Genomic DNA, 25131 nt, shown 5'->3' on the forward strand with positions numbered 1-25131 from the left:
TTCCTTGTCCTGGTTTTCATTCTCACTACTGAAAGCACCATGTTTTGCTACATCTCTGAGTTCTTGGAAACTGTATTAAAGATGCTGCTCCTAGATAATGGAGTCCCTGTACAGCTGATTGGATTGCATTTGAAAATGAACAGATTAAAAAGTCATTTGCATTAAATCTAAACTTTCAACAAAAATTTATATTGAACCTCTTTTCTGAGTGAGGACATTTCTTGGCTACTTAAGAAAAAACTGAGCAGCAACAGTGTAATAATCTCTTACTCAGTCTTACATCATGTGAGGAGAATCTGTGAAGATTGTTCCCTTTTTTTATAACGGGTCCATCCTCGCAAGCTCTTTACTATGAGGGTGGTGAGGCCCTGGCACACGGTGCCCAGGGAAGCTGTGGCTGCCCCATCCGTGGCATTGTTCAAGTCCAGGTTGGATGGGGGTTTGAGCAGCCTGGTCTAGTGGAAGGTGTCCCTGCCCATGGCAGGGAGTTGAAACTGTATGAACTTTAAGGTCCTTTGCAACCCAAACCATTCTATGAAGACAGATGGCACACTAGCAGAAGCAAATAACTTTGCTGTGCCAGTAGTGCAGTATGGAGCAGAGTCATTTATGAACCCCTGGCTCCTAACCCACTGGGCTGGGTCAGGGCCTGGCAGCCAGCCATGGTTAACCCACCACACCATTTAATGGGTTTCATCTGTAATCAGGTCTGTCATGGTATTCTGGCTGGATTTTATGAGATGTCGGTGTTGGCAGCAGCAAAGGACTGGCAGTACACTACTGTGGTTGGATACCTGCAGCCTGGAGAAGTTGGGGTGGTGGGTAAGAGTAACTTAGGTGTATGGCACATGCCAGTTACGGTAGTGTGCTCAGTGCTGGAGAAGACTTGCATTTTGCTTCTAAGAAACTGCTGTACAGCATTGCCTTTGAGCCAAAGGGCATGTGGGAGTTGTAGAAATGCTGTTTGACTTTGCAGTACTTCCAGCACAACATCAGGAGAGACAGCTATTACATGGCCAGTGTTACTGGTGCTTTTACCTGTTTTACCAGGGGATAGGTAATCCAGCTCCCTCATCTTAAGCAGCCATAGCACCCAGCAGTGCAGGGAGCAAACATCTTGGAGACTGATCAGACTTATCACAGTTAGAAGAAAGAAAGCAGGGCCAGTGCAGACTTAGCACTGAAATAAACAGTTTGCAAGTCGGCTTTAAATTGTTCTAGCATATTTACTACTGGAAATGCACAGAAAAAGAATATTAGGTGAAGCTGTGTCCAAGATTGGAACATGGTTTAACAAAGGGAAATGAGAGGGTGGCCACTGCAGAATGATCACAAGCAGAGAGGAAATTCTGCAGTTTAATGCCAGGTAAGAATAAACAGTTCAAATTTGCAAGCAGTGACTCATGATAACTTGTAACATCCAGCTTTGTTTTTCTAGGAATACTATTTATAAAGTACAAAGCTTTAAAGGTTTTCTGTATCAGCCGTCTCATTAAAAATACCATTTTATACTGACACCTTTCTGTAATCATTGCAAAATCCAGAAGATGGTTTTAATAGAAGCTTTCCTTTCCTAAACAGCTTTTGCTTTGTATCGGCTGTCAGAGAATGACTGAGACCCTTTTGTAAAACAGACAGACATGCCCAATTTTAAACAAACCCACAGCTCAGCAATGCAAGACAACACACTTTCTGAGGAGAGAAATTATTTTAAATCTGCTTCCTTGTTTCTCCCTAGACTCAACTGCTGTACCAGTGTCTGGGTTTTGGCTGCGATAGAGTTAGTTTTCTTCCTTGTAGCTGGTGCAGTGCTGTGGTTTTGACTTTCAGCCTGGGAACAATGCTGATAACACCAATGTTTTTAAGTTGTTGCTCAGTAACGTTTAGTCTGACCAGGAAGTTTCTGAGCCTCATGCTCTGGGAGGAGGGGAAGCTGGGAGGAAGCAGAGACAGGGCACCTGACCCAAACTAGCCAAAGGGGTATACCATACCACAGCACATCATCCCCAGGATGTAAACTGATGGGAGTTGGCTTGGGGGGAGCTTGCTGCTTGGGGGTGGGCTGGACACTGATCAGTGGGTGGTGAGCAATTGTACTGTGCATCGTGTTTGGTTGGTTTTTGTTTTTTCCTTTTTTAGTTTTATATCACTTTCCTTGTTATTTCCCTTTTTTTTTTACTATTATTAGTAGTATTGTATTGTACTTTATTTTAGTTATTAATCTGTTCTTAACCCATGCATTTTACATTCTTCTGATTCTCCTCTGCATCCAGCCCAGGGGGTGAGGAAGCAGGGGTGGTGTGTGAGCAAGCAGCTGCATTATACTGAGTTACTTTCTGGGCTTAAGCCATGACAAACAGAAAGGCTAGTAGTTGCTATAACTTTGGGATATACAGTTATGCATTGACGTTGCAACTATAAGCATACAGCTTATTTATTTATTTATTTATTGGAGGGGTTCTTATGAAGCAGACAACTCTGCTTATGATCAGTTTGGGCTCATGTTACAGGGTTGCACAAATGCACTGTGATTAACATGCTATTACCAGTTTCTGTTCTGGAGAGCTGCTGTCAGTCATGTTTGGATTTTTTCAAATATATGCTTTCAGGGGGCTAGAGCAGTTCTGGTCCCTCAACATGGCTTGGTTTTTAGGTATGTTTCTGAGCCCACACAGCTAGGATGAGGGCCAGCATCATTAAGTGTCCTGGTAAAATGTCTGTATGGTGTCTGGTAACTGTATCACTATGAGGGTGCTGAGGCCCTGGCACAGGTTGCCCAGAGAAGCTGTGGCTGCCCCATCCCTGGCAGTGTTCAAGGCCAGGATGGATGGGGCTTTGAGCAACCTGGTCTAGTGGAAGGTGTCCCTGCCTATGGCAGGGGGTTGGAACTGGGTGAGCTTTAAGGTCCCTTCCAACCCAAACCATTCTCTGATTCTATGATTATGATTATGCTTCTGTTCAGTCCCAGAAATATGAGTTCAACTACTCTACACATTAGTGACGCCTTCTTGGGTAACTATTGAGGATATAAACAGCATTGAGACAAGATGTACAACAGCCCTTACATGAACATATGGAAGAAAGGTACAAGCTTGATTTAGGCTTGGAGTATTTGGTAAAATACTGCATGCACAATGACCTGATAAGTCACATAAGGAAGAAAAAGAGGAAAAAAATAATCTGATGGGACAAACATGCCTTTCATAGCTGTCTTGAGACTGGAATGAGTGTCCTGCTTATTCATGTAGGTGAGAAGCTTTTAAGCAAAGCCCATCCAAATTTTTGCCAGTTGTATGTGTAAGCTGTACAGTAAATCAGCTGCCAGCACATTTTCAAGAGGGAAAAATGATGGATAATGTGTAAAAATTAAAGTATATAAGGTGTGTTTCTTTTCAAATAAAGGACATTCACTCCATCAGTAAGTCATATAATCAGTACATCTGTAACCAGGCACTTCTGTTTTAGCATGCCATTGATGCTCCATGGAAATAGGAACAATTCCAAGATTCCCAGGTCAGTACTTCACCCCTACTACCTGTAGAGCTCTGTTTAAAAACAAATAAACCCCATGAAAGACAAAATCTTCCAGGAGCCAGATACAGTAATTTGATCAGTGTTAAGGCAGCATGTGGGAAGAAGGCAGCAAAAGGTGGTTGCTGGAGAGAAACTTGGGAACTAGCTAGGGCTCAGTGAGCAGATGGCTCCTTCCAGCAATCCTTGCAGTAAAGCTGAGCAGTCAGCCTCTTCCTCCTGCTGCCACACTTCTCTGTGCATGCCATCAAGAGGGATGCTGTACCTAAGGAAACCTCGAGCAGAGTATGTCAGCAGGGAGAAGGTGAGCACTCGCAAAGAACCAGGTGCTTCCTCATTTTTATGGCCATAAGAATTTCTTGCTATTATAAAAACTGTCAAAAAAAAAAAAGAAGAAAAAATACATAAATTTTAAAAAGGACCCAGGGACTGAGACCATCTCCTCTCATAGTTTTGTTGTTGTGGTTTAACCCCAGCCAGCAGCTAAGCCCCATGCAGCCACTCGCTCACTCCTCCCAACAGGACGGAGGAGAGAATCGGAAGAATAACAGTGAGAAAACTTGTGGGTTGAGGTAGAGACAGTTTAACAGGTAAAGCAAAAGCCATGCACACAAGTAAAGCAAAACCAAGGAATTCATTCACCACCTCCCATGGGTAGGCAGGTGTTCAGCCATCCCCAGGAAAGCAGGGCTACATCATGAGTAACTGACATGGAAAGACAAATGCCACTTGTCACTCTGAACATCCTCCCTTTCCTCCTTCTTCCCTCACCTTTATATGTCAAACACTGTCATATGGCATGGAATATCCCTGTGGTCAGTTGGGGTCAGCTGTTCCTGTTGTGTCCACTCCGAACTCCTTGTGCACCCCAAACCTGTTCACTGGTGGGGAGATGTGAGGAACGGAAAAAGTACTGACTCTGTGTAAGCACTGCCCAGCAGTAACAAAACATAAATCTAAAACATAGCCCTATACTAGCTACTATGAATAAAATTAACTCTATCCTGGCCAAAAGCAGCACAGTTGTACAGCCAGCTAGTTTGTGGTGTACACTGTAGGAAATGTTTCTTTTTTTCCTGGTCAATTGCTCACTGCTGTGTGATGCTTCACTAGCTGTATGGTGATTGAAGGGCTTTGTAGAGGAGTAGGAAGGAGCGGGGGGAGAATGCGAAGAGTGAAACTGTAGGCTTAAAGTGTAGGTTTAAACTAACAATAGTGTGTGTGTCTTTAAACTAACAGTAGAATAGACCAAACTGTTCTAACTTGCTAACACATAGAGAGAAAGGAATGTTCGGCTGACGGGGGAAGGAACATCACAGAACTGATAACAACTAAGGAGACAGTAAATAAGACCAGGGTGCTAGCCTTCAAGATAGCAGAGTGGTGCCCATTGTGGAGCAAGACTGGAACAGAACAGAAGCAAAGACATACCAACTGCTAACTTGGCACTAGGACCTTGTGAACGTGCACAGGCTCTGTCGTCATTCAGTAAATGCAGTAAGGAAGATTATTGGCGACCAGCAGAGACCCCCATGCAGCAAGAAAGTGCATGAGTAATTACAATTATTATAATTAGTTCCCAGAAATCTCATTAATATGTAAATCATTTCCTGGAAACACTGTGAATACACATGAGTGTGCTGAATATACAGCTGCTGCCGGCAAGCAATGGATGCGGCCACCTTTGCAAAATGATTCGCGTGTGTGCCCAGCTCTGCAATAAAGAATGCCTGCTTTCTAAAACTCCAAATTGAGTCTTAGAGAGTTTCTCCAACCAATTTTTATGGTAACAAAATCATACTGCTGCTTTGGCTGTGAAGATGCATGTGTGCAGCCATACAGCTTGAATGGATCTATGGCACTGTTGTAGCTGGCAATCAGACAAGTTCCTTCCTGAGTGGAGTGAGGCACTTGGGACATGACCTGCTCCAGGGTCACATAAGGAATCAAGTGAGCCGCTGGCACTGATGGTCCTGGGTCGGATTCTCTTGCCATTGGCTCTAATGCATGCAGCGGTCTTAATTTCCTTGAGACAATGAGCTAGAAAAGGATAGTGCCAACTGCAACGCTTGGAAAGGAAAGGCCTCAACATGAAGCAGATGTTGTACCAACTTCTTCAAATTATCCTTAAATTTCCTCCAGACATCCTGCTTTCTTTAAATACATCTCTCTTTTCCACCTATCCAACAGTTCAGTAGCCAGCAGAATGGCTGTCACCTCGTGTCTTTGGGCTTAGCTACTAGAACTTAACTGGTAAGCAGGGGAACACTTCATTTCTCTTCAGTCATGTTGATGCAATGAACCGAGTGCAAATTTTTAATCTAAATTTATTTCAAATTACTTCAGAAGCCTGAAAAAGGTGTAAGTCCTTCCACTTTACAGACACAGGGAGAGATTAAGCATTGTGCAGGAGACTCAGCTTTGATTTTTAGCAGAGTTCATGATAAAGTCCAATGCACTGGCTCCCAGGTCTTCTGCTACAACTGAACTGTGGTGCCTCTTTTTTTAGAGTAGGGACTAGTAAGTGTATGGAAGGATATATGAAATAATCAATTGTAATAAAAAAATCTATTGTAAATTGTGCATACCTTTAATACCTGCTCCATTTATTGAAGTTGAGCATGAAGAAAGCATACTTACAAATGAGTAAAAGGAAGTGTGATGTAGAAAAGCAATTGAAAGTGGGATGCTTCTTTACAGGTACTATTCACAGTGACTTGAAAACCACCAGAAAGACTGTGGAGCCCTTGTCTCACCTAAAAAAGGGTTGGGTGGCTCTCCCACAGGACGGCAGTGAGGCCCCACTTTACTGACCATCAGTGGGACTTAGGCTCCTACCTGTCTTTGGGGTTTAGAGAAATAATTATACCCAGAGAATCACTGAACAAGGAGTTCCATCCCAGAAGGCTTCGGGATATACATTTTCTCTTAGCGAGATTCTAACATGATGTAGACTCCATTTTTCGGTCCAAGTGTAGCTTTTGATTTCAGCTGCAAAGGAATCTGAAAGAAAAAAAGATCATCTTATGTACAGGTGTACGTATTTGTTTATGTGTGTACAACACCCCCATATACAGACAGACATTTTTGCTGGGGGACCAATTCATACCAGGATTACTGTGGAAGCTGTAAAGTACTTGTTCTATAGTGAGCTGTGGTAGTGTAATATTAAATAGAATTTACACCCGGAGGCTGAGACAGTAGTTGCCCAGGTACACTGCAGATCTGAACAGAAAGAAATTAACTCTATAAACTCTACTGCTGCTGAGTAAGTGCCAGGTGCAATGTATATAGCAATAAGAATAACCTGAAGTGCTAAGATCCCGTGACAGATGTATGCCCATTCTCAGCCTGTGTAAATCAAGGGGTTTTGACTGTAGTGTTGCTACACTGCTCTCCATTAAGGCAGGGCTGTGTAACTGTTTATTTTGTTGGAAAAATTGTAAAGGTTAAATAAAGCTTTGATTAAAACTAGCAGTCCAGGCCTCTTGTCCCTCCTCATTATGGATGTGGCTCTACCAGTTTTCTCAAACTACGAGGAAGTCACAAAGGCAAGTCAGACATCCTTTCTAGGAAACACTGTCAACTCCCTGAAGTTGACAAGTGTGGCCTTTAAGTGTCTGCTTGTACAAACCTCAGTCTCTGGGCAGGTCTTAAATTGAAACTTCTGCAAAATCCTCAGCAGAGTGATTTTTGTCTCCAGCAATCCCATTTTCATGCCAATGCAGCCACGGGGTCCTCCTCCAAAGGGTAGGTATGCAAAGGGATGACGTTCCTTCTTAGCCTCCTCTGTAAACCTAGAAGGTACAGAGATGGAAACTGGTTCAATAAATGCTTTTTGCTCCTGATTCCATGTTTTTAATTCACATTTCAAAAGGTGGCTATTTCAATTGGTCTTAATGGACAGGTCAAGGGCACTATTGACAGGTTGTGTCCTGATGGGGATGACACCCTTAAGTAAACTTACTGCCATCAGCCCTTATCAACTGGTGATTCCAGGAGAGGACAGACAGACATTGCTTTCAATCTATCTTTCATGAATTGCTTTCACTTCATGACCACGCTCAGCAGAATGATAACTTTAGGTGCAGACATACTATCTCTGTCGACCTTTGCATGTATGAGGAAGAGATTACGGCTAAGAGGAAACTAAGGGGCTGCAATTTGAACCATCACTTCCTTGCTGTACAACACAGAGACAGATCAATGGGAATTTTTCTTTATAGCTTGTAAGGGGAGATGAATTCTCATGGGATTGACTAGGCCATGGAAGATAGTTATAATTCAGTAGAGGCCCTCTCTCTGCTCTTGGTCCAAAGGGACCAGTTTCCCAGTTGGGAAACACTGAAATTGCACACAATTCTGTTCTTAGAGCTGAAGTACCTCAGCCAATCGTACAGGCTGATTAATGTGTCAGTCTGTATGCAGATGCAGTTCCACATCTAGCTAGCTTTAAAATACTTGATCAACCATCTAGAAATGAGTCTTTTTTTTTTTCTCAAGGAAGGAAATAAAAATTCCTATTTGAACAGCAGTACAAAGAAAAAAATGAAATCTGTTTGCCAGCATCTGCAAAGATGGATGTACATTGGGCAGAATATGTACAGATGAGAATACAGAGGCTGAGCCAGTATAAGTTATTAAGGCCAATGCATAATAAACAAGGTGAGCCTCACCCTGGCCTGTGCTGAGTCACTGTTCAGAGTCGTTCCTTAAAACAAGCAAACCTTTACACCAGTGACATCACCCTGGAAATATACATAGCCTTCCCATGTCTTAAGGTATTTGGAGCTGTCCTGGTAGTACAAAACTACTTATCCAGTTCTGCATGTGGGTGAAAGCTCTGTTCTTTATGTATGGGGTCATCCCTGAAAATCTCCCATCTGTTTGGATACAGTTTGCAAGAAATTTAGACTGCTATGGCCTGGAGATCTCATGCAGGGTAGAAAGAGATAAGGTCTAAGAATCACAGAATTATTAGAGTTGGAAAGGACCTTAAGATCATCTACTTCCAAACCTCTGCCGTGGGCAAGCACGCCTCGCACTAGACCATGTCACCCAAGGCTTCATCAAGCCTGGTCTTGAACACTGTCAGGGATGGAGCATTTGTCATTTCTTTGGGCAATCTATGCCAGTGCTTCACCACCTCGCAGTAAAGAACTTCCTCCTTGTATCCAATCATCTAAACTTCCCGTTTAAGTTTGAACCCATTACCCCTTGTCCTGTCACTACAGTCCCTGATGAAGAGTCCCTCTCCGGCATCCTTGTAGGTCTGCTTCAGATACTGGATAATATAGGCTATTTTGAAGTTAGGAAAAAAATAATACTGTGTATTCTGCTAATCCCATCCCCACACTTAGATATCCTATATAAGATTGGGATACTAGTGCAAAAAGTACTATAGAAGCCCATAATTTGAGATTAAAGGACTATTAACTCAGGTACTGAGCACTGTTGCATATCTCATGCAAACAGGTTAATGCAGTTCTTGCCTTGCTCACCCCCATATATCATTCTGTTAAATTTAAAGTCTCCCTTGTACTATTCTTGAGGCAGATTTCAAAATGAAACATTAGGGGGGAAAAAGGCTGTAGCTGAATTAATTTATTTTTTTTAAGATCTTATTTTATAATTCTTACTAACATTACCAACTAATACAATCTGAGGAAAGAGTTAGTAGTTATGCTTCATTCCTCAGGGATACTTCAAAAGGAAATTTCATCTCAGATTCATAACAAACAGCACCATACAAGTCAAGGGGACTACAGCCCCCACTATCTGTTTTACCCTGTAATGTACTTTCATAGTATTGTTAAAGTGGTGAATAAACAGCATTTCTGAATAAATAAAAAAAAACCCTTAGACTAGTTAGTGCTAAGATTCTCCCACAGCAAAAGCTTCTCTAACCCTGTCATTACTCTTCTTTATGGCCTTAAGGTACCTGATAGAGCATATCCCAAGATTTGCTCCAGAGGGAGCATTAGGCAAACGCATTTACACCATACATATGTTGTCTTACTGGCAAAACCTGTTCTAGGCTGTCTGCCTTACACCCAGTTTGTGGAGCGTGCACTTGTTTTCTTAGCAGACTTTTCAACATAGTGGTAACATAATGCAACTGCTCCCAGAACAGCTTAAAGCAGAGATGCCCGTGAAACTGAATTGTGCTTCCACACAGCACCACATCAGCTGAAACTTCCCCTGTAAGCTCAACTCAGCATCTGTAAGACAGAGCAGGGTACTAAAACATAACTTGACAGTTTCTCCTTGACCCCAGCTGAAGAGAATAAATAAATGCTGGATGTGAATGTCTTGCCAAGCAGATCTAAGAACCCAGGATCCTAACTTATGGACAGAAAGCAAATTCCCAGTGGGAATAGATGGGATAGGTTCTCCTGATACAGTGTACTTACACCATTACAAGATCTCAGGTGAAACGACTGCTCTAGACCAGCCAGGAGCTGGACAAGTTTCATGAGTACCTCCATGCCAGTGAATATACTATCTCACTTCAGAATTTCTCATCTGGAGGAGACACTATTTGCAGCACCTGATTTGGGAACAGGTCTGAAACACTGCACCACATTTCAACCTCGACCAAACCTCACACCCTCTGTGGGTATTTGGTGGAAATAACATTTTTATGACCTAAATTAAAGTCTGCTCCTCTTGGTGGAAATTCAGCTTTGGGTGAATAGTGGGTGGCTGTGGCTGTGAAGGACCATCAGAATCTGGTGTCTCCACTGGATAGGCTGGAGTCCTCTGCCCACCCTTATGTGTAAAACAGCATTTAAGGCAGGCCTTTGATCTAAAGACACCCAGTTGGAACTAGATAACCTTAAGGTCCTTTCCAACCCTAACCATTCTATGATGAAATAAGGACTTCAACCTAAGAATGGAAAGCATAACCCCATGTACCTCTCAGGGATGAACTTCTCAGGCTCTGGCCAGAACTCAGGGTTGTGGTGGAGATGTCCAACTGCAGTTTCAATGACAGCCCCAGCTGGAATACGCTGCCCCAGCACTACACAGTCTTTAGCTGCTTCCCGAGTAAACCTGAAACAGTAAGTGTCATGTATCCCAGATGATTAATAAAGGTAAAAGTTCAGTTGGAGGGAACCATAAAATAAATCTCTTAGCTGGACTGACCCTGCGATTTCAGAAGTAACACATTCCCAGCAGGTAAATACCATTGCTGATGCTAGTGTCTTCTCTGGTTACAATCATCTCCACCTACAAGCACACAGCTCCAACCCAGCTGGCTAACTTTTGTCCTTTTAACAGTGAAGCATTTCTGGTTGCTTAGTTTTCCCCAAACATTTACTGTCAGACTACAATTTTGTTGCTAAAGTTGGTTTTAGGCTGATTCTTTACGAAAACTGCAGATGAAATGTGTCAGTCATCTCTAACAGACAGAAAGATTATGCTGGTTTGCTTTCAGGAGAAAATTGGATCAAATATAGTTTTGAACTTGTTTATTTGAGAAGCTTCCCCATGTTGGGACAGCAAGTGAAACTTAGCAAGGGATGTTTTTTATATTAGGGCTAAGTGTTCTGCTGCTGCTGCTACAAAAACACAACTAATTCACAAGCTTTGGAAAGTTATTTCACATACGCTCATCAAAGACAGGCATGATGCTCACAACAAAACTCTGCGATTTCCTCACATCTTGTGGTGATAGGTGACAGAGTAGGACTGTCCTTAGCAGCCTTATCATGACAAGAAGACTAAGAAAAGCCACCTGCCAAAGCTCAGCTTGGGTGTGTAAACCTTCTAAGAAATAGCGTGTGGGTGCACTTGTATGGTGGCAGATCCTGATCCAGCTCTTTTGGTGCTTGTGTGGTCACTGCAGACCGCAAACCAGCCCAGACCCAGATGAGTGCCCTGCTATCTCAGCCTAGGTGCTATTCCCCAGTACTAGCTTGGAGCACAGGGGTGAGAACAAATGCAGGAGCTCCCTTTGCTGCTCCCTGTACTGTGCCTAAGAAGTAGAACAAAGATTTCAGTTTCAGGACTGTCAGTCCGGTATCATTACAGGAACACATTCTTTCCTCGCTGTCATACATCTCTGTCTTTCTTATAGATAAATAAATAATAAGAGGCTCCAAAGCTGGAACAAAAGACTGGCATGCTAAAAAACACATTGACAAGCCATCCTTCCCATCCTTACATGAATTTGGTGATAGTGGAAACATGAGTTCTGGGGAAGAAAGTTCTCTGGCTATTAAGTTCATTTTTTAATAAAACAACTCATAATAAGCTTGGCTGCTACTGACTTTTCCCCTAACTCAGCATTATCTTTGTCACAAGCAATTAACATTCTGAGGTACTGGGCTGTCCTAGCCGTTCCCCATCCATCAGAACAAAAGCCAAATCAATAAACACCACTGACAATGCCAACTGAAACTTTGGAACAACTTTGCTCCATTCTCATTTTATTTCCTATCTGACAAGCATTGATTGTTTCCCAGTGTTTCAGCTGAAGCTCAAAGATCTCAGATGCTTTAACTGGCAAAACAATTTCTACTTACATTACGCCATGTATAACATAGTAAAGCCCAGTCATCTCATCCAAGAGCAAATATCTATGACAATATTTTTTGCTTGTCTCTGAACAATTCTGCAGACTTCCATGGAGAAGTCCTGACTTCTGGTCTTTGTGAACATATAAAAGAGAGTATGATTTTAAGCTTTTTTCTCTTAAGGTGCTTGCTGTCATGGGATAAACTTTTCAGAGGCTCTCACAGCAAGTTCAGTTTTGTCTTCTTTCCACATTTTTCCCAGCTTCATGAGGAGCAGTGCAATTGGCTGGCCACTTCGAAAAGCTCCATTCTTAACATTTGAATTTATCTTGTGATAACTTGGAAATTTGACAGTTTTCTAGCTTATTTTCTTTAGTTCATCAATATAACTTAATAAGATTAGTCTTGTGTGAATTGGGGCAAAACTTTCAAACTATAATGGCTGTAGCCATTAGCTACATTTAGTTATATTAGTATAATACAGCACAAAGTACAAATCGGTAGAGGCCCAAGTTAAACACACATGTAAAATACAGCTTTCTGAGTGTGCAACACTTCCACAGATCAAGGCTTTAATGACCAACAGGCTAGGGTAGGTCTTTGTTCCATATCCCTAAAGCCTGAGGCATATGGAAGCAGCACCATCCAGCTTTGCAGCCAGTCCTGCTGCAAAATGGCTCCATCCTCTAGCCTTGGGGGATGTGAAGAACGGTGAGGAAACAATCTTGGCCTGTATGTTGTAAAAAAGTGCTTTAGAAATACCAGTATTGGCCAGTTTTCCTTCGATAGGCTATTTTATATCTTTCAAATGCACAAGCAGTATTGACATTGGCACAGAGACCAAGGGCACATTGGTCTTCCAACAGCAGATTTCCATTTTATAGAGCTAGGAATCTACCCTGTGGAATCAGAAGTGGAAAAAAAAAGAATACCTGAATGCAGGTGGGTACATGCGCAGTGTCTCTGCAATCACCATGTCCAGATAAGGGAGTTCTTGTACATTGTTGTAATCAGGAAGCACCTGAAAAGGCAGGGAGAAAGGAACAATTACATTTTCTTACATTTAAGTGCCAAACTCATGTCAGATGAGTTTTAAACCATCCATTTTTTTTTTACTGGGCATTTTTCCTGTAGAAGAACTCAATGTCTCATCTAAAACAGTAAATGATAAAATTATCCAAAAATGTGGGCAGTAATTAAATGTGTGTATAACATTCATTTCATCATCAAAATGCTTTGGTGTGCAGCCCAGCTGAAGATATAATAATAAATCAGCTTGCTAGGAATTATTAGAAACAGAGTATTACAGAGAGCGTTAATAGCTACAACAGAGCTATTGTTTCATACATGCACTAAAATCTTCACAGGACCCTTGTGTCTTCCCAAAGACAAGAGCATGGCAGACCAGGAGTGTTTTGTTCAAAAGAAATAGCAGGTCCTTCAGTTATTCTTGTTGAGGTTGGAGCAAACCCTTCCCCAGTTATAGAAATGAACCAAAGTGTTAATGCTGTGATGCCTGCAGGGGGGTGGGAGATGGCACTGGAAGGAACGGGCACCCTGATGAGGAGCAGCACACAGTGGTGAACTGCACTGCTCAGTAGACAGGGAGTAGAGGGGGCTCAAACAGCTCAAATCCCACTTGGAAGGATTGCAATAGTGCCTGGGGAGTGAAGTCTCTTTCCTTCCATGGCTGCCCCTTGTGTAACGCTGCTTAATTTTGCATGGCAGGCAAATACCTGAGCCCACACACATGGTTTGTTGGTCTACAAAAGCACCTGCCCCTTGACAACAACTGGGGGTCACTAAAACCCAAACAGGACTGTAGCTTGGAAGACTTTGCCCTCTGCCAGGCAGCAGTGACAGACACCAAACCACAGATGACCACCAGCAGCAGTGATACGACTCAGTGCGTGAACAGAGAATTTCTCCCACTTTTTCCTTTCCTGGTAAAAGGACAATTCCCCTGTCTTATTCAGTGCTCTCAGCAGAGGGCAGCCAAAGTACATCTAATAACCTCGTCAGGAAAGCAGAGTTTTGTTTTAAATTAGAGCATCTCCTAAAGACTGACACAGAGTAAATTGGAGAAAAGCACAGACGTCAGACTAGACTAAACCTTTTATGAAGATTTGGGGCCCCTGCCGTTCATGAAGGGGACTGGATTCCATCCTTCCTTTATTTACTACAGCACTTTTCATGTATAATGCATATTTTATTGAATTTTCATGCAAAAACATATGGTACATACTGAAAATACTAAGCAGAGAACAACTCCAGATGGTATGCAGAAAAGGCGTACAATAGAACAAGGATACCTTGCTGGATTAGAGTATCCCACTTATTCAGCACTAAGCCACCATGCACCATTTCACATTAACTGATCTTTTCTAGGCAGGAAATAGATACATTCTATTATCCCCGGTTTGGGGCTCAGGACAGAAAAGGAAAAGCAGAAAAAGTAATTTGCACAGGCTGAGCAGAACCAGTGTGTCTGCTTCTATCGTAGAGAAAAAGATGCAACTCAGTTTGTCAATAGATGAAGTATTTTGTCAGTATATGTCAAATATTATCAATACAGGAAGCACAGACTACACTGACAGCCTTTCAATGTTGCTTTTTTATTGCAGTAGTGTCTACTAACTCAACCCTTTGGCTTAGGTCGATGGTTATCAGAAAAAGGACTAGGAGACTAAAAGCCCCAAATGACCACAATGTCATGAGAACCATGGCTGAAGGCTGTGCTAGGAGCTGTGCTCCAATAATGTGAGTAGCTAAAAACAAAGACAGAAGGATGATTTTTAGCAGCTTTGTTTTGCAGAAAGGGATCCAAGGGCTTCCTGATTTCACATGGGAAATTGGTATCAGAGGCTGGAAATGAACCGTGATCAGGCTTAAATTTCAGGTCTTTGTGGCAAAACCACCTTTCTCCATGACTACATAGTTTGCTCCGTGCTTCGATGACAATGCATGCTGTGGTGTGTATTCATTTTTTTATTTGTTTCTTGCGAAATTTACATCTCTCTTTCAGAACTTTCCTCTGTCTTTTTCATACTGCTCTCCTGCATCTCTTTGAATCCTGCGTCAGCATCTGAGTCCTGTCCCTGCAATCCCTCCTGATTTCATGGCTGAAGGAAGAGTTCCGGCTCAGAGTAAATGAATGGTGGAGCCAAGAGCACACTGCGATGTGTTCGATTCTCTGAGCCATGCTCTTTCCACTGGGCCTTCCTGTCTCTCTCATAATCCCTCTACTTACTTTGGAGTCAATAATTAAGATAATTATATGGTAACCTGATATAATAAGTAGCCACTAAATCAAACCATACATCAACAAATAATAAAACACTAAATTATGGCGGCTTTGATTTGCTCTTTCAAATAGCTTCTATACCTTTAGGGGATTAGCTGTTCAGAAAACAAAAGAAAGGTGTAAAACCAGCTGATTTTCCTTAGAAGAAAATTCCTTTTGCTTACATAAATAAAAAGGGGTCAGTCAAATGGCAGCACAGTGAACTCTGCTATCTTCAGCATGGCAGACACATCAGTCATTTCCTACATTTGATGCAACTTAATTACTGGCACTTCCATGCTTTTAGCATCAAAGTAGTTGAACCTAATTTAGTACTTGTTTGCAAGGTCTGACCTACAGCTGCATAAAGTACACACCAGCCAAGTATCTCTATTTAGGAAGGACAGTTTGTTGCTTTTTTTTTCCCTTTCAAAGAAAATATTTTCCATTTGTTTTTCCACTCCCGCTCTTCAAAATATTCCTTTATCCAAGCACATTTCAAAGGAACTTCAATATGCTTTTCTCCCAAAACGTCCCTGTTTATATCTTTTAACTGCTGGCAATTTTGCTGGGGTGGCGGATGGCGTTGCGCAAAGATGACACTTTAACCCCCTGCTTGTTACTTAAGATTAGGTGCCTTTTCATTAACAAGTAGAGATGTGGGGGGAGAAAGGAGGCATCACATTGCATGTAATTAAACATCCTGTATTTTAATTTTTCAGCCACTGCTTTGCACAGCAGTTTTTCTAATGCATCTTTTCCTGTTGGTGTGGAAGTGAAATGGCCATATAGCATCTTGTGGCATTTCTCTGTATGCATGTTTCCCCTGTTTAATTTCCAGAAATGTGGTGGTACACCTTCACCCATCCCAGCCCGTTCAATCACTTCTGAGGTCCAGAAAACATGTAGTTTGGCCACAAACTCTCCTTTATGACTGACAGCAAATCCCAGGACTCTATTCCTTAGAAAGAGGTGGGAAATTAATTCTTCACCCCACAGAGTACCCTGAGGTGAAACAAAAGAAGTGATTATAAAATTGCGTATGTGCTACAAGGATGATGTGTGTTTTAATCCCTATATAAATTCCAAGAGAGATAAGTGCCTTCAGATCCACCTCTGCTTTTCAGTATTAACATTTTCAGGTTTAACGTTTTCTAGGCAGGCCAATCTATTTTTTGCCACCACCCTCAGTTAACTTTTAATTCCTCAATGAACATCAAGGGAATCCAAGTGCTGACAGGAGAGGTCTGGCCAATCTTTCTGCTGCAGTTTGAGATGTTACTGTTCCCAGTTGCTTGCTCTTCTTTGCTGGCTACAGTTAGCGTCACCACAGCCAAGTCAGCAGAAGGGAACATATGCCTACACCTCAGCTGCTTCTATACAAACGTCCAGCATGAACCCATCTTCAGAGACAGTTTAAGACGAGATACTAACTTTTCCAAAAAGTAGCTGATAAGTGAGGCACAGATCCTCCTCTACCACGTTTGTTTTGGGAATGGTAATCCAAGTACACATCAGTGAATAAGAGATTTCCACTTATCCTATTGGTCATGGTCTGGTGATGCTCAGCAGCCAGAAATGAAAAAAATCAGGGGGAATTTTGTGAGTCTGACAGTGTGACGTGCACCTGAAATCAATTTGGAAGCAGCAAAGGCTGCAGAGACCACATTCCTCATAACTAGCACTGCTGAGTCATGGCCTTATACTGAACTGGCTGCAGTTTCTGAGCAACTGCAATCCCAATCAAATGCCCCATGGGCAGGTGTGACTGTGACAAAGTCCATGTCAGAGGGATGACATGCAGATCTGCTCAAGTGCAGATGCAGATACATGACTTATCTGTGTATGCATAGCCACACAGCCCACATCAGCTCTTGCCTTGCCCAACATGCAGACTTTGATAGCAATAGAGTAGGAGGCAGTGAGTCAAAATCAAGCCAGCATCACCCCAGTGAATCTTACACACTCCCTTTCAAATTGCCCAAAGAGCTATTCAGACCATAGCCATAGCCAGGATTCACAAACAGGTCAATACGTTTCTTGATCTAACGAATCAAAAGCTGCTGATAGATCAAAGATTCTGCCTGAGGTTTTGACCTTTCTTTGGTCACCTCCAGAGCTGCTTATCCCCTAGCAGAACTAGAGGCCATATGTCACGCTCATCCGGGAAGAGAGGGAAGAAATGCAAGAATACTGTGCTAAGTTAGGGTTGCCCCAGGACAATCTTGGTAACAACCATATCAAGAAAGGAGAGGTTAGAGACAGGACAGCACTCAAAATGCAGATCAATGAACAGAAGTGGTGGGATAGCTTAACAGGCACCTATCTTTAAGTTGCTTAAAGAAAGCCTGTTTCCTGTTTTGCCTCTTCCACAGCAACATGTTGAAATACCTGTTAAGCACCAAACTAAAACCTCTCTCCAATGTCAGGGAGAAAAATAGGGACGAAGTTGATGAAGAAAAAATAAAAATAAAATTCTTGGCTTTATCCTCAGAACTTGGACCAAATACTGAAGGTAGTCCTCATGAGATACTTAGTGCAAAACCTCTCCCCCTGCTGCCTTCTGTCCACCCTGTGAATGGTGGCCAAGTGAGATGTCTCTCAGGTGTGGCACCAGGCAGAACCAGCCCTTAATGATGGCAAAACAGGACCCTGAATATCCCAAGTGCCACTTGTCCTAGGAGGCAGGGCATGGAAGAAAGTGTTGCTTTAAGACACACTGCTAGGCCATTTCCAGTGACAGAGGTCTATAGAAAGGTATCTTCTAGCAAAATAAAAAGTTCTTGACTATAGAATTGAGAACAAGGTTCAGGAATGAAAAATAGGAGAACAAGCCTCATTTCCATATTAAGATGCAGCAAAAACAGGCTTCCTGAGCTGCCTAGCACTTCTCCTCATGAGTCCTTACAGCACACCTTGGTAGCACTAAAGCCTCACCAGCAGCATTGTGACTCCTCACATGGCCTCAGAAATGAACATTAAAGCAAGCCCTCAGCTCCATCCCCTCATAACTCTTTCTTCAGAAGGAAGCAAAGGCTATCCAAAACATGTATTCCCAAGCTTTGCCTTTGTTTCTTTATTCCACACTGGTTACCTGCCACCTCTCATCTGCTTGGGTTGTCATTCAAATGGAAATGCAGCACGAAGGCTCTCACCCCCACCCCTGCTGGGTGCTCACTGGGTTTGGGAGCATTACTTTGCTCACAGAGGCACTTCCCAAGCTGCAACAGCACTCAGTTCTTCAGATATCTCAAACAAACTCCTTCCAGCTCCTAAAGACTGTGTGTGCCAGATAAACTTTGTATTAAATCTCTTTGTTCGAATCACCTGCTAGTCACACTCATACCTCCTCTAAATTCACCCTCTTGCCATGTTCATCACCATGCAAGTTGCATGAGCACAGGCAGAGGCAGGTGCTGATTCACAGGTCAAGTTCAGAGGTGGTGGGAAAGGCTGGTGCACTAGTTATGCACTGATAACCACATTACATGCAGACCTTGCAGCCAAATTTGCTCTGTTACTTTGGTGCAAATCCACACAGCTCCCTGGGGCTGTATCAGTGTTAAGGGAGAGGAAAATGCGGTTCTAAGCATGTACCAAATAGTGCTGGGGAAGGAGCCAGAAAGTATAAAGTTACACCAGTGTTGACTCTCTTTAATGTTACTTTGGTTTTCAAATCAAATACTTCAGCTCCTGACAGAAGACAGACCTCCACTACCTCCAGTAGCTTTGGCGGTGCTAAAACAAGGTCTTTGTAGCATCGCTATTCACAAGGAAACTTCTGTGAGATAAAAATACTTCCTGAAACTGAACAGTGTCCCAAAACCAAGCAGATAAACACAAAAGCTGCCACCAAAAAGGTCAGAAATTCTCTTCCACCTACATTACAACTGACACATGGTGATCAGCAAGAACAGAATGAGTGCCATCAGGTAGAAGGTCTGGAAAATAAAGGCAGGAAAAGAGAAGAAAATCACTAAGGAAATCCTTTTATGAAGCAAGCTACAAAGGAAAAGAAAGGAGAAAAAATAATCTGTTTCAATCTCAATTTTGTGTATTTGTCAACTCCACCTAGTCCCAGATTCCCATGCCAAGAGAAATGGGTGCCCTTAAAACAAAAAGTGAACAAATAACTGGGAGTGAGATTGGGCAACTAAGTCATGAAGGAAGGGGCAGGTACCCAGTGTGCTGATAGTGCCCAGCCAGGCAGCTTTTCGTATACAATTACTCTTGATAATACTATTTTTTTTCCCCTTGTTGGGTGGAGGAGAGCAGCTCCTCTCCCAGAGTAGCTCCCTACCTGTATGCAATGTGTACCTTGCTCCAGCTATTTCTGGATGTGATATAATCCCTGGCCTTGCATTGCAGCAAGCTAAGCCCATCAGAGACACGGAGACTGCCTGTTTCTCACCTCCTTACAAACCACTCAGCCCCCAGGAAATCCCCCTAGTTCCCTCCTCAGCCCACCAAGGCTCCAAAGTCTCTCTTTCTGCACTTGTCTGACACAATCAAAATTTCTACTTGGGTGGCAGAAATGCTGAATGGTGAAGGATCCCACTGGGAGGGAGGCAAGGAGGAAATTAAACAGGAGAAAGGACTGCCAGAGGCCCAAAAGGCTGAGAAAGAGAATTATAAAACTGGGGTAGGTCTGTCCGAAGGGCATGTCACCAGTCCAAAGAACATTAAGCACTAAAGTTCATGCAAGACTTAATCCTTCCTGCTACAGAAGTGTCCCTTGATGGCTGCAGCAGATCCAGAGGAATAAAGAGGAGGGATTTTTTTTTTCCCTTCTCAGCAGACATTCATGGTATCACATAAGAGCCAGATGATTTAATTTAATCATTCCTGCTCCAGCAGGTATTTTCTGTATGGAGGTGACAGTGCTTTAAATTAGGGACTTGCATATAAAAGGCCCGTGTGCTTAGTTTAATCAAATGTTCATTTCCTCACGTTACATTTATATTAAAAGGCATCAGCATGAATTTTTGTGCTGCAAATAGAGGCTATCATATGGGCTATATAGTGAGGTCCTCTTCAGTAGTCCTTCATCTCTATGGCCTTGTATGCTTGGCAGCCTTATGTACTGAGAGGTGACTCAGCCCCAGGCCTGCAGTTTAGGGAAATATGCCCTAGAGAGCACAATCCAACCTATGAGGAGAGCAGAGCTTTACACAAAATAAATTACATCAGCAATTCGCCCTTCTGTAGATACTTAAATATGGGCTGGAGCCAGTGGCTGCTTAAGTCATTGGCTTCAGCAGTTTCTCTATGAGACCTTTTCTGAATTAGTAAACAGGCAAACATTCACAGAAAAGAAACTGCAAGATTTTCCCATCACTCAGCATAATTATTATTTGCTCTGACAAGGGCAGGTCAGTTTTAATACCATACAACACTTATGTAGTGCCTGATGCCTTAAAAACATTTTATGTGCATTAGGTGCAGTACAACAATAACAAAACTTTGCCTTTCCATCGTTGTTTTTCCCCTGAGGTACACGCATAGTTTAGCAAACATTAATTAGTTGGTCATCTTCCAAACGCATGTGTGAGGTGCTCCTGGTAAATACACCTTCCCTGTACACTATGGGCCAGCCGAGGTGCTGAAGACTGAGGCCAAAAATTTACAACCTCAAGAGCTGAGCACCCAGCAACTGGAGCCTTTGTAAGCAGCCTGGTATTTTTTCAGCCTCAGCATGACTCCTGTAAGTAAACAGGCAAATACTGCTCCGAATGCATAGACTTAAAGTGACCAAAAGAAGAAAGAAATCCCTTCCATGGCATTTAAATATATCTTAAACAAAAAGAAGCTTTGTTTGTTTTTAGCTGCCAAGATCATAACTCAGGGTTCAGCCTGTCCTTGAGAAACTAATGGTACTAAAATGACAGAAAATAAAGCAGCCTTTCTGGTGTCAAAGCTCCAGCTCCTTTCTGTAGACATCTGCACCTCCTACCTAGTACAGGTAAACCTAAAAGTCAAAGCCACATCTAATTGTAGCTCCAAACTTTAGCATATACCCTTTCTACAAGGCATGAGGGGAAAGTTTGCTCTTGTTGAAACTTTTCACATTTACCTGAAAATATACAAAACGGGTAAAAATTCTCTTCTGACTAAAGCTGTTCAATGCCTTCTCCTCTTCTGCTCCCTTTGGAAAGTGCTGACTGCCTTGGGTACAACAAAGCAATTTACAATTGGTATGTGAAAAAAATTGATAGCACTTGAAACAGCTTTTGTATTTTTTCCCTCCAATGCATGAAGAGGATCTTTACAAAAAAACCCCAACAAGTACATGCCAGTCCAAACCCCACTACCCCAAGCTCAGTGGGGAGCTGGCTGTGAGCAAGGGTGACTGCTACCATGATGCTATCCTATGACAAACCTCTCTAGATGTTTAGATAAAGCCGTCTGTGATGAATCCTGGCAGATGTCTATTCAACAATTTCTTTCCTTTTCTTCCCTTACTTTATCTCTTCCCCATCTGGGAACGCAGAAATTTCCCTAAGCCTGTTCACGCTTAGATTTAGTGAAGCCATCATGGTGTCATGTTCTGGCACCGTTTCGTATCTTTGCTTTCCTCTACCCTTTGTAGAGCAGCATGGCATGGCTGTCCATCTGTTTATGATTTACTTCACACAATTACTTGGTCCCGATTACACTGATAAGCACAGTAGGTTATTTGAGGGCCAACTGGACCTCTGTAATGACACTCAAACTGTACCCAAATTGTGGGAAAGTTTCCAGTCAAAAAAAAAGGCCAGTGGAAAAACTCCACCAGGACATCCTCCAAGAGAGCCTTCCTGTCCTTAATCCCAGGAAGTAAAACAAAAATATTAATTCTTTTTATGGAATTCTTCTGTAATTATTAGTGTCCAAGTGATCCACACAAACTGAAGAGAAACCAAGACCTGGGCCTTTCTGATGATTAAAGATGCTTACTGGAGAACAGTTTATAAAGAACAGCATTTAGTTCAGGAGGCCACAAGGAGGCCATTCATGGTCTCCTTTAGCAGAGCCTTGAATCACGGAGTCAGAGGAACTGTACCAATTTGCACCACCTGAGGATGAAGCCTGGGAAGCATAGTCATCATGGGGAGACTGCCTTGGGTAGGAGGCCCCTTGGCACATACTGAATCACTGGCCCTTGTGAGCCCATGAGAGTGAAGGGGAAAAAAAAGCACAACCCAAAAAGCTGCAGAATGAAGTCACAGGGTCAGCAGTGAGAAAATACGGAATTAATTTGTAATCTGACCAAGGTCATTTCTAGCATGTTTTAGGATGATATAAGACTTTATGGGGAAGGCAAATGGAAAGTATTGCTCACAATTTCTTCTGCTTTATGACTAAGCTGCTTTGGCCTTTATTTATTTATTACCTCACAGTTCAACAACAACCCTGGTGTGAGGACCAATTTGCTGTTCTTTTTCTCTTGCTTCTCAAGGATATTTTGCTTCTTGAACCTGACCCTTTCCTGTCTCAGTACCTGGCTACCTCACCATATTTCCAAGGATACCCTTATTTTTACAATTCCCCACACCTCACCTCTGCACTATGATTTCACTCACAGCCACACTACTTTAATATCTAGCATTTTGATCTTTTCTCCTTCTTTTTCAAAGCTCTATCCTGCATCAAGTCACAAAAGCCCTGGGGAACCTGGCCAACACGGTGGTACCTACTTGGATTTGAGGCAGCCCTGACATGGGGACCATTCCATCTAATCTGCAAAGGTGGCACCCACAAAGTGACGCATTTGCTGAATCATTCAGCACAAAAGAGCACTTTCATGCCAAAAATGCATATAAACCATGTTCTGCAGGGGGTTCCCTAGCAATTTTGCCTATATAAAAGATGGTATCCTTTGCCCTTTATAGCATGAGTTGTGACACAAAGATCTATAGATATCTATAGATGGGTTAATTTGTAGGGAGGGATTTTCTGGGAGTACAAAGATGGAGCACAGCTGTAGGCTTTTCCTGTAAAGGCCTTGTCACACACACAAGAGCAGCTAGGCATACTCAGAATATTACCAGCCCAAATCACTCAAACATTATGAGAAAGGCCCCAACATACTTAGAAATCGGCTGGAAAACACATGAGATTTATGATAAATATTAACATTTTGAACTTCATGTGCCTTCTGGCTTCTAAACTAGAACTCATGTTTCCAGTCTTACCTTTTTCATCCAGAAACCTTTTCCCTCCCCCTTTTCTTTAATTGGTTGGGTTTTGTTTTAGTAATGAAAGATGAGATTCTGGTTATACACCTGACTTCATGGCTGAGTGATTTGAGAGAACAGAAAACAAATACCAGAAACTTGAATGCGATGGCAGGATGCTGGTAATATTCCATTTACAGAGCACCATGGGCCATCCCTGCCTGCCCCTTGGCCATCTGCTGCTAGCACTCGGCTAGAATCACACAGACCTTTTAAAAAAAGCAAAAACTCTGCAAGACTGAGAACTTCATGTGACTAAACACCACAGAAGAGGAAGCTGCCCCTCAGAGTACCCACAGTTTTGTAGCACATGGGATTTTTTTTTGCGGGGAATGTTACTCTAAGCGGGGCTTTAGGGATCAAGCATCTAACCCCTCTTGAAAATGCTGAACTTGGTGCCTTGGCAAAGCGTGACACAGAAAGAAATCGAAACATTCAGACTAAGTAATTGGGGGGGGAGAACTGTGCTGAGTCTATATATAGCATTTTGTTTCTGCTGGGCACTAGCGGGGGGAAGGGAGGAAGTGAGGGGGAGAGAGGGAAAAGAAAGATAAATTTTGGTTGCTGCTGTCATACACAGATCTGCTTATCTATGGCTGAAGCCCAGACAGCTGTGTGACTCTAAATGAAGAAATTTAATTAAAAAGTAAAAAATGAAAATCGGCAAGAAAAAAAAAACAGAAAATAGGAATTCATGCTTCCCACACCTACCCAGATGTATAAATAGAGACTATCTGACTGATGAAGGGTGCTTATTATTTCTTTGACTTCCATGTGTGTAAAGAAACCTACAATTCTTTCTAGTGAACAAGCATGATAATCACAAAGCCAATGGCACACTGCTGCTATTCCAACTTTGCTGCTCTAGTTTAAATGACATTGTGCAACATCTTGGTAGTCCCAGTCATATAATACCCATCAACTCTAAAAAAAGAATGGGGTTTGGACCAATTATGAAGGAAAATATTTCGGAAACCAGGTTACTTGGGATCATATTCTGCCTGAGTTACATCTCTTGCAAGAAACACACTGGGAAAAACTGAAGTGGATGTGATTCCTTTTTGCACCTCTTGCATACTTAGACCTGCCTTCTGCCAGCCTAAGTTAGAGCAACCTCACAGTTTTCCCTGCCTTAGCTCCCAAGGCATTTGCGATGCAGCTCAGAAGAGCCAGAGCATCTTGCACTTCTGTCCATACCCACTGCTTTTCCTAACACATTCACTTCCCATTTCACATTATGGCACAGTGAGAGAGACTGGTATTAGTACTTTTGGCCTCTCTTCATGTGCGCACACATGTATGCATGTGTATTTTCTGTAACACATCCATCAATTTGAAATGGCATAAAAATGACAAAAAAAACCCACAAGATCTTTATATCTCAGAATATTCAAAGTGTCAGCACTGCAAAGTCAGAAAATTCATTCCAAGTCCTATTTATCTAGGTCAGGATGTGGGAAGACTTCTCTTTTTGTGTTCTGCATATGTACGTCACCACTTCTCCTTGGTACTACACAGGATGGAAACTGAAGAGCCAGAGAAGATGACAGCTTGCTCCTTGCTTCTAGTGGACCTGATA

At 42.4% G+C, this 25131-nt stretch overlaps 1 protein-coding gene across 9 annotated transcripts in view; it reads right to left on the reverse strand.

The window, feature by feature from the left end:
- Nucleotides 1–6116: 6116 nt before the first annotated feature.
- The window catches only part of TBXAS1 (thromboxane A synthase 1), a 239217-nt gene continuing 220202 nt past the window's right edge, over nucleotides 6117–25131 (reverse strand). For 8 of the 9 annotated variants that reach the window (XM_057420685.1, XM_057420693.1, XM_057420684.1 and 5 more), the window contains 4 exons: nucleotides 12986–13074; nucleotides 10450–10587; nucleotides 7166–7328; nucleotides 6117–6534 (listed from right to left, as the gene is read on the reverse strand). In XM_057420685.1, the coding sequence (XP_057276668.1) occupies nucleotides 6460–6534; nucleotides 7166–7328; nucleotides 10450–10587; nucleotides 12986–13074 (465 nt within the window). In that variant the 3' untranslated portion in view covers nucleotides 6117–6459. The remainder of the gene's footprint in view (nucleotides 6535–7165; nucleotides 7329–10449; nucleotides 10588–12985; nucleotides 13075–25131) is intronic. The other variant, XM_057420690.1, reaches the window with a different exon arrangement.

This window comes from Pezoporus wallicus, unplaced genomic scaffold (assembly GCF_028554395.1).
Source record: "Pezoporus wallicus isolate ANWC-B61680 ecotype Strahan unplaced genomic scaffold, APGP_CSIRO_Pwel_v1 contig_2871, whole genome shotgun sequence".
In the NCBI taxonomy this organism is placed as follows: Eukaryota; Metazoa; Chordata; class Aves; order Psittaciformes; family Psittacidae; genus Pezoporus; species Pezoporus wallicus.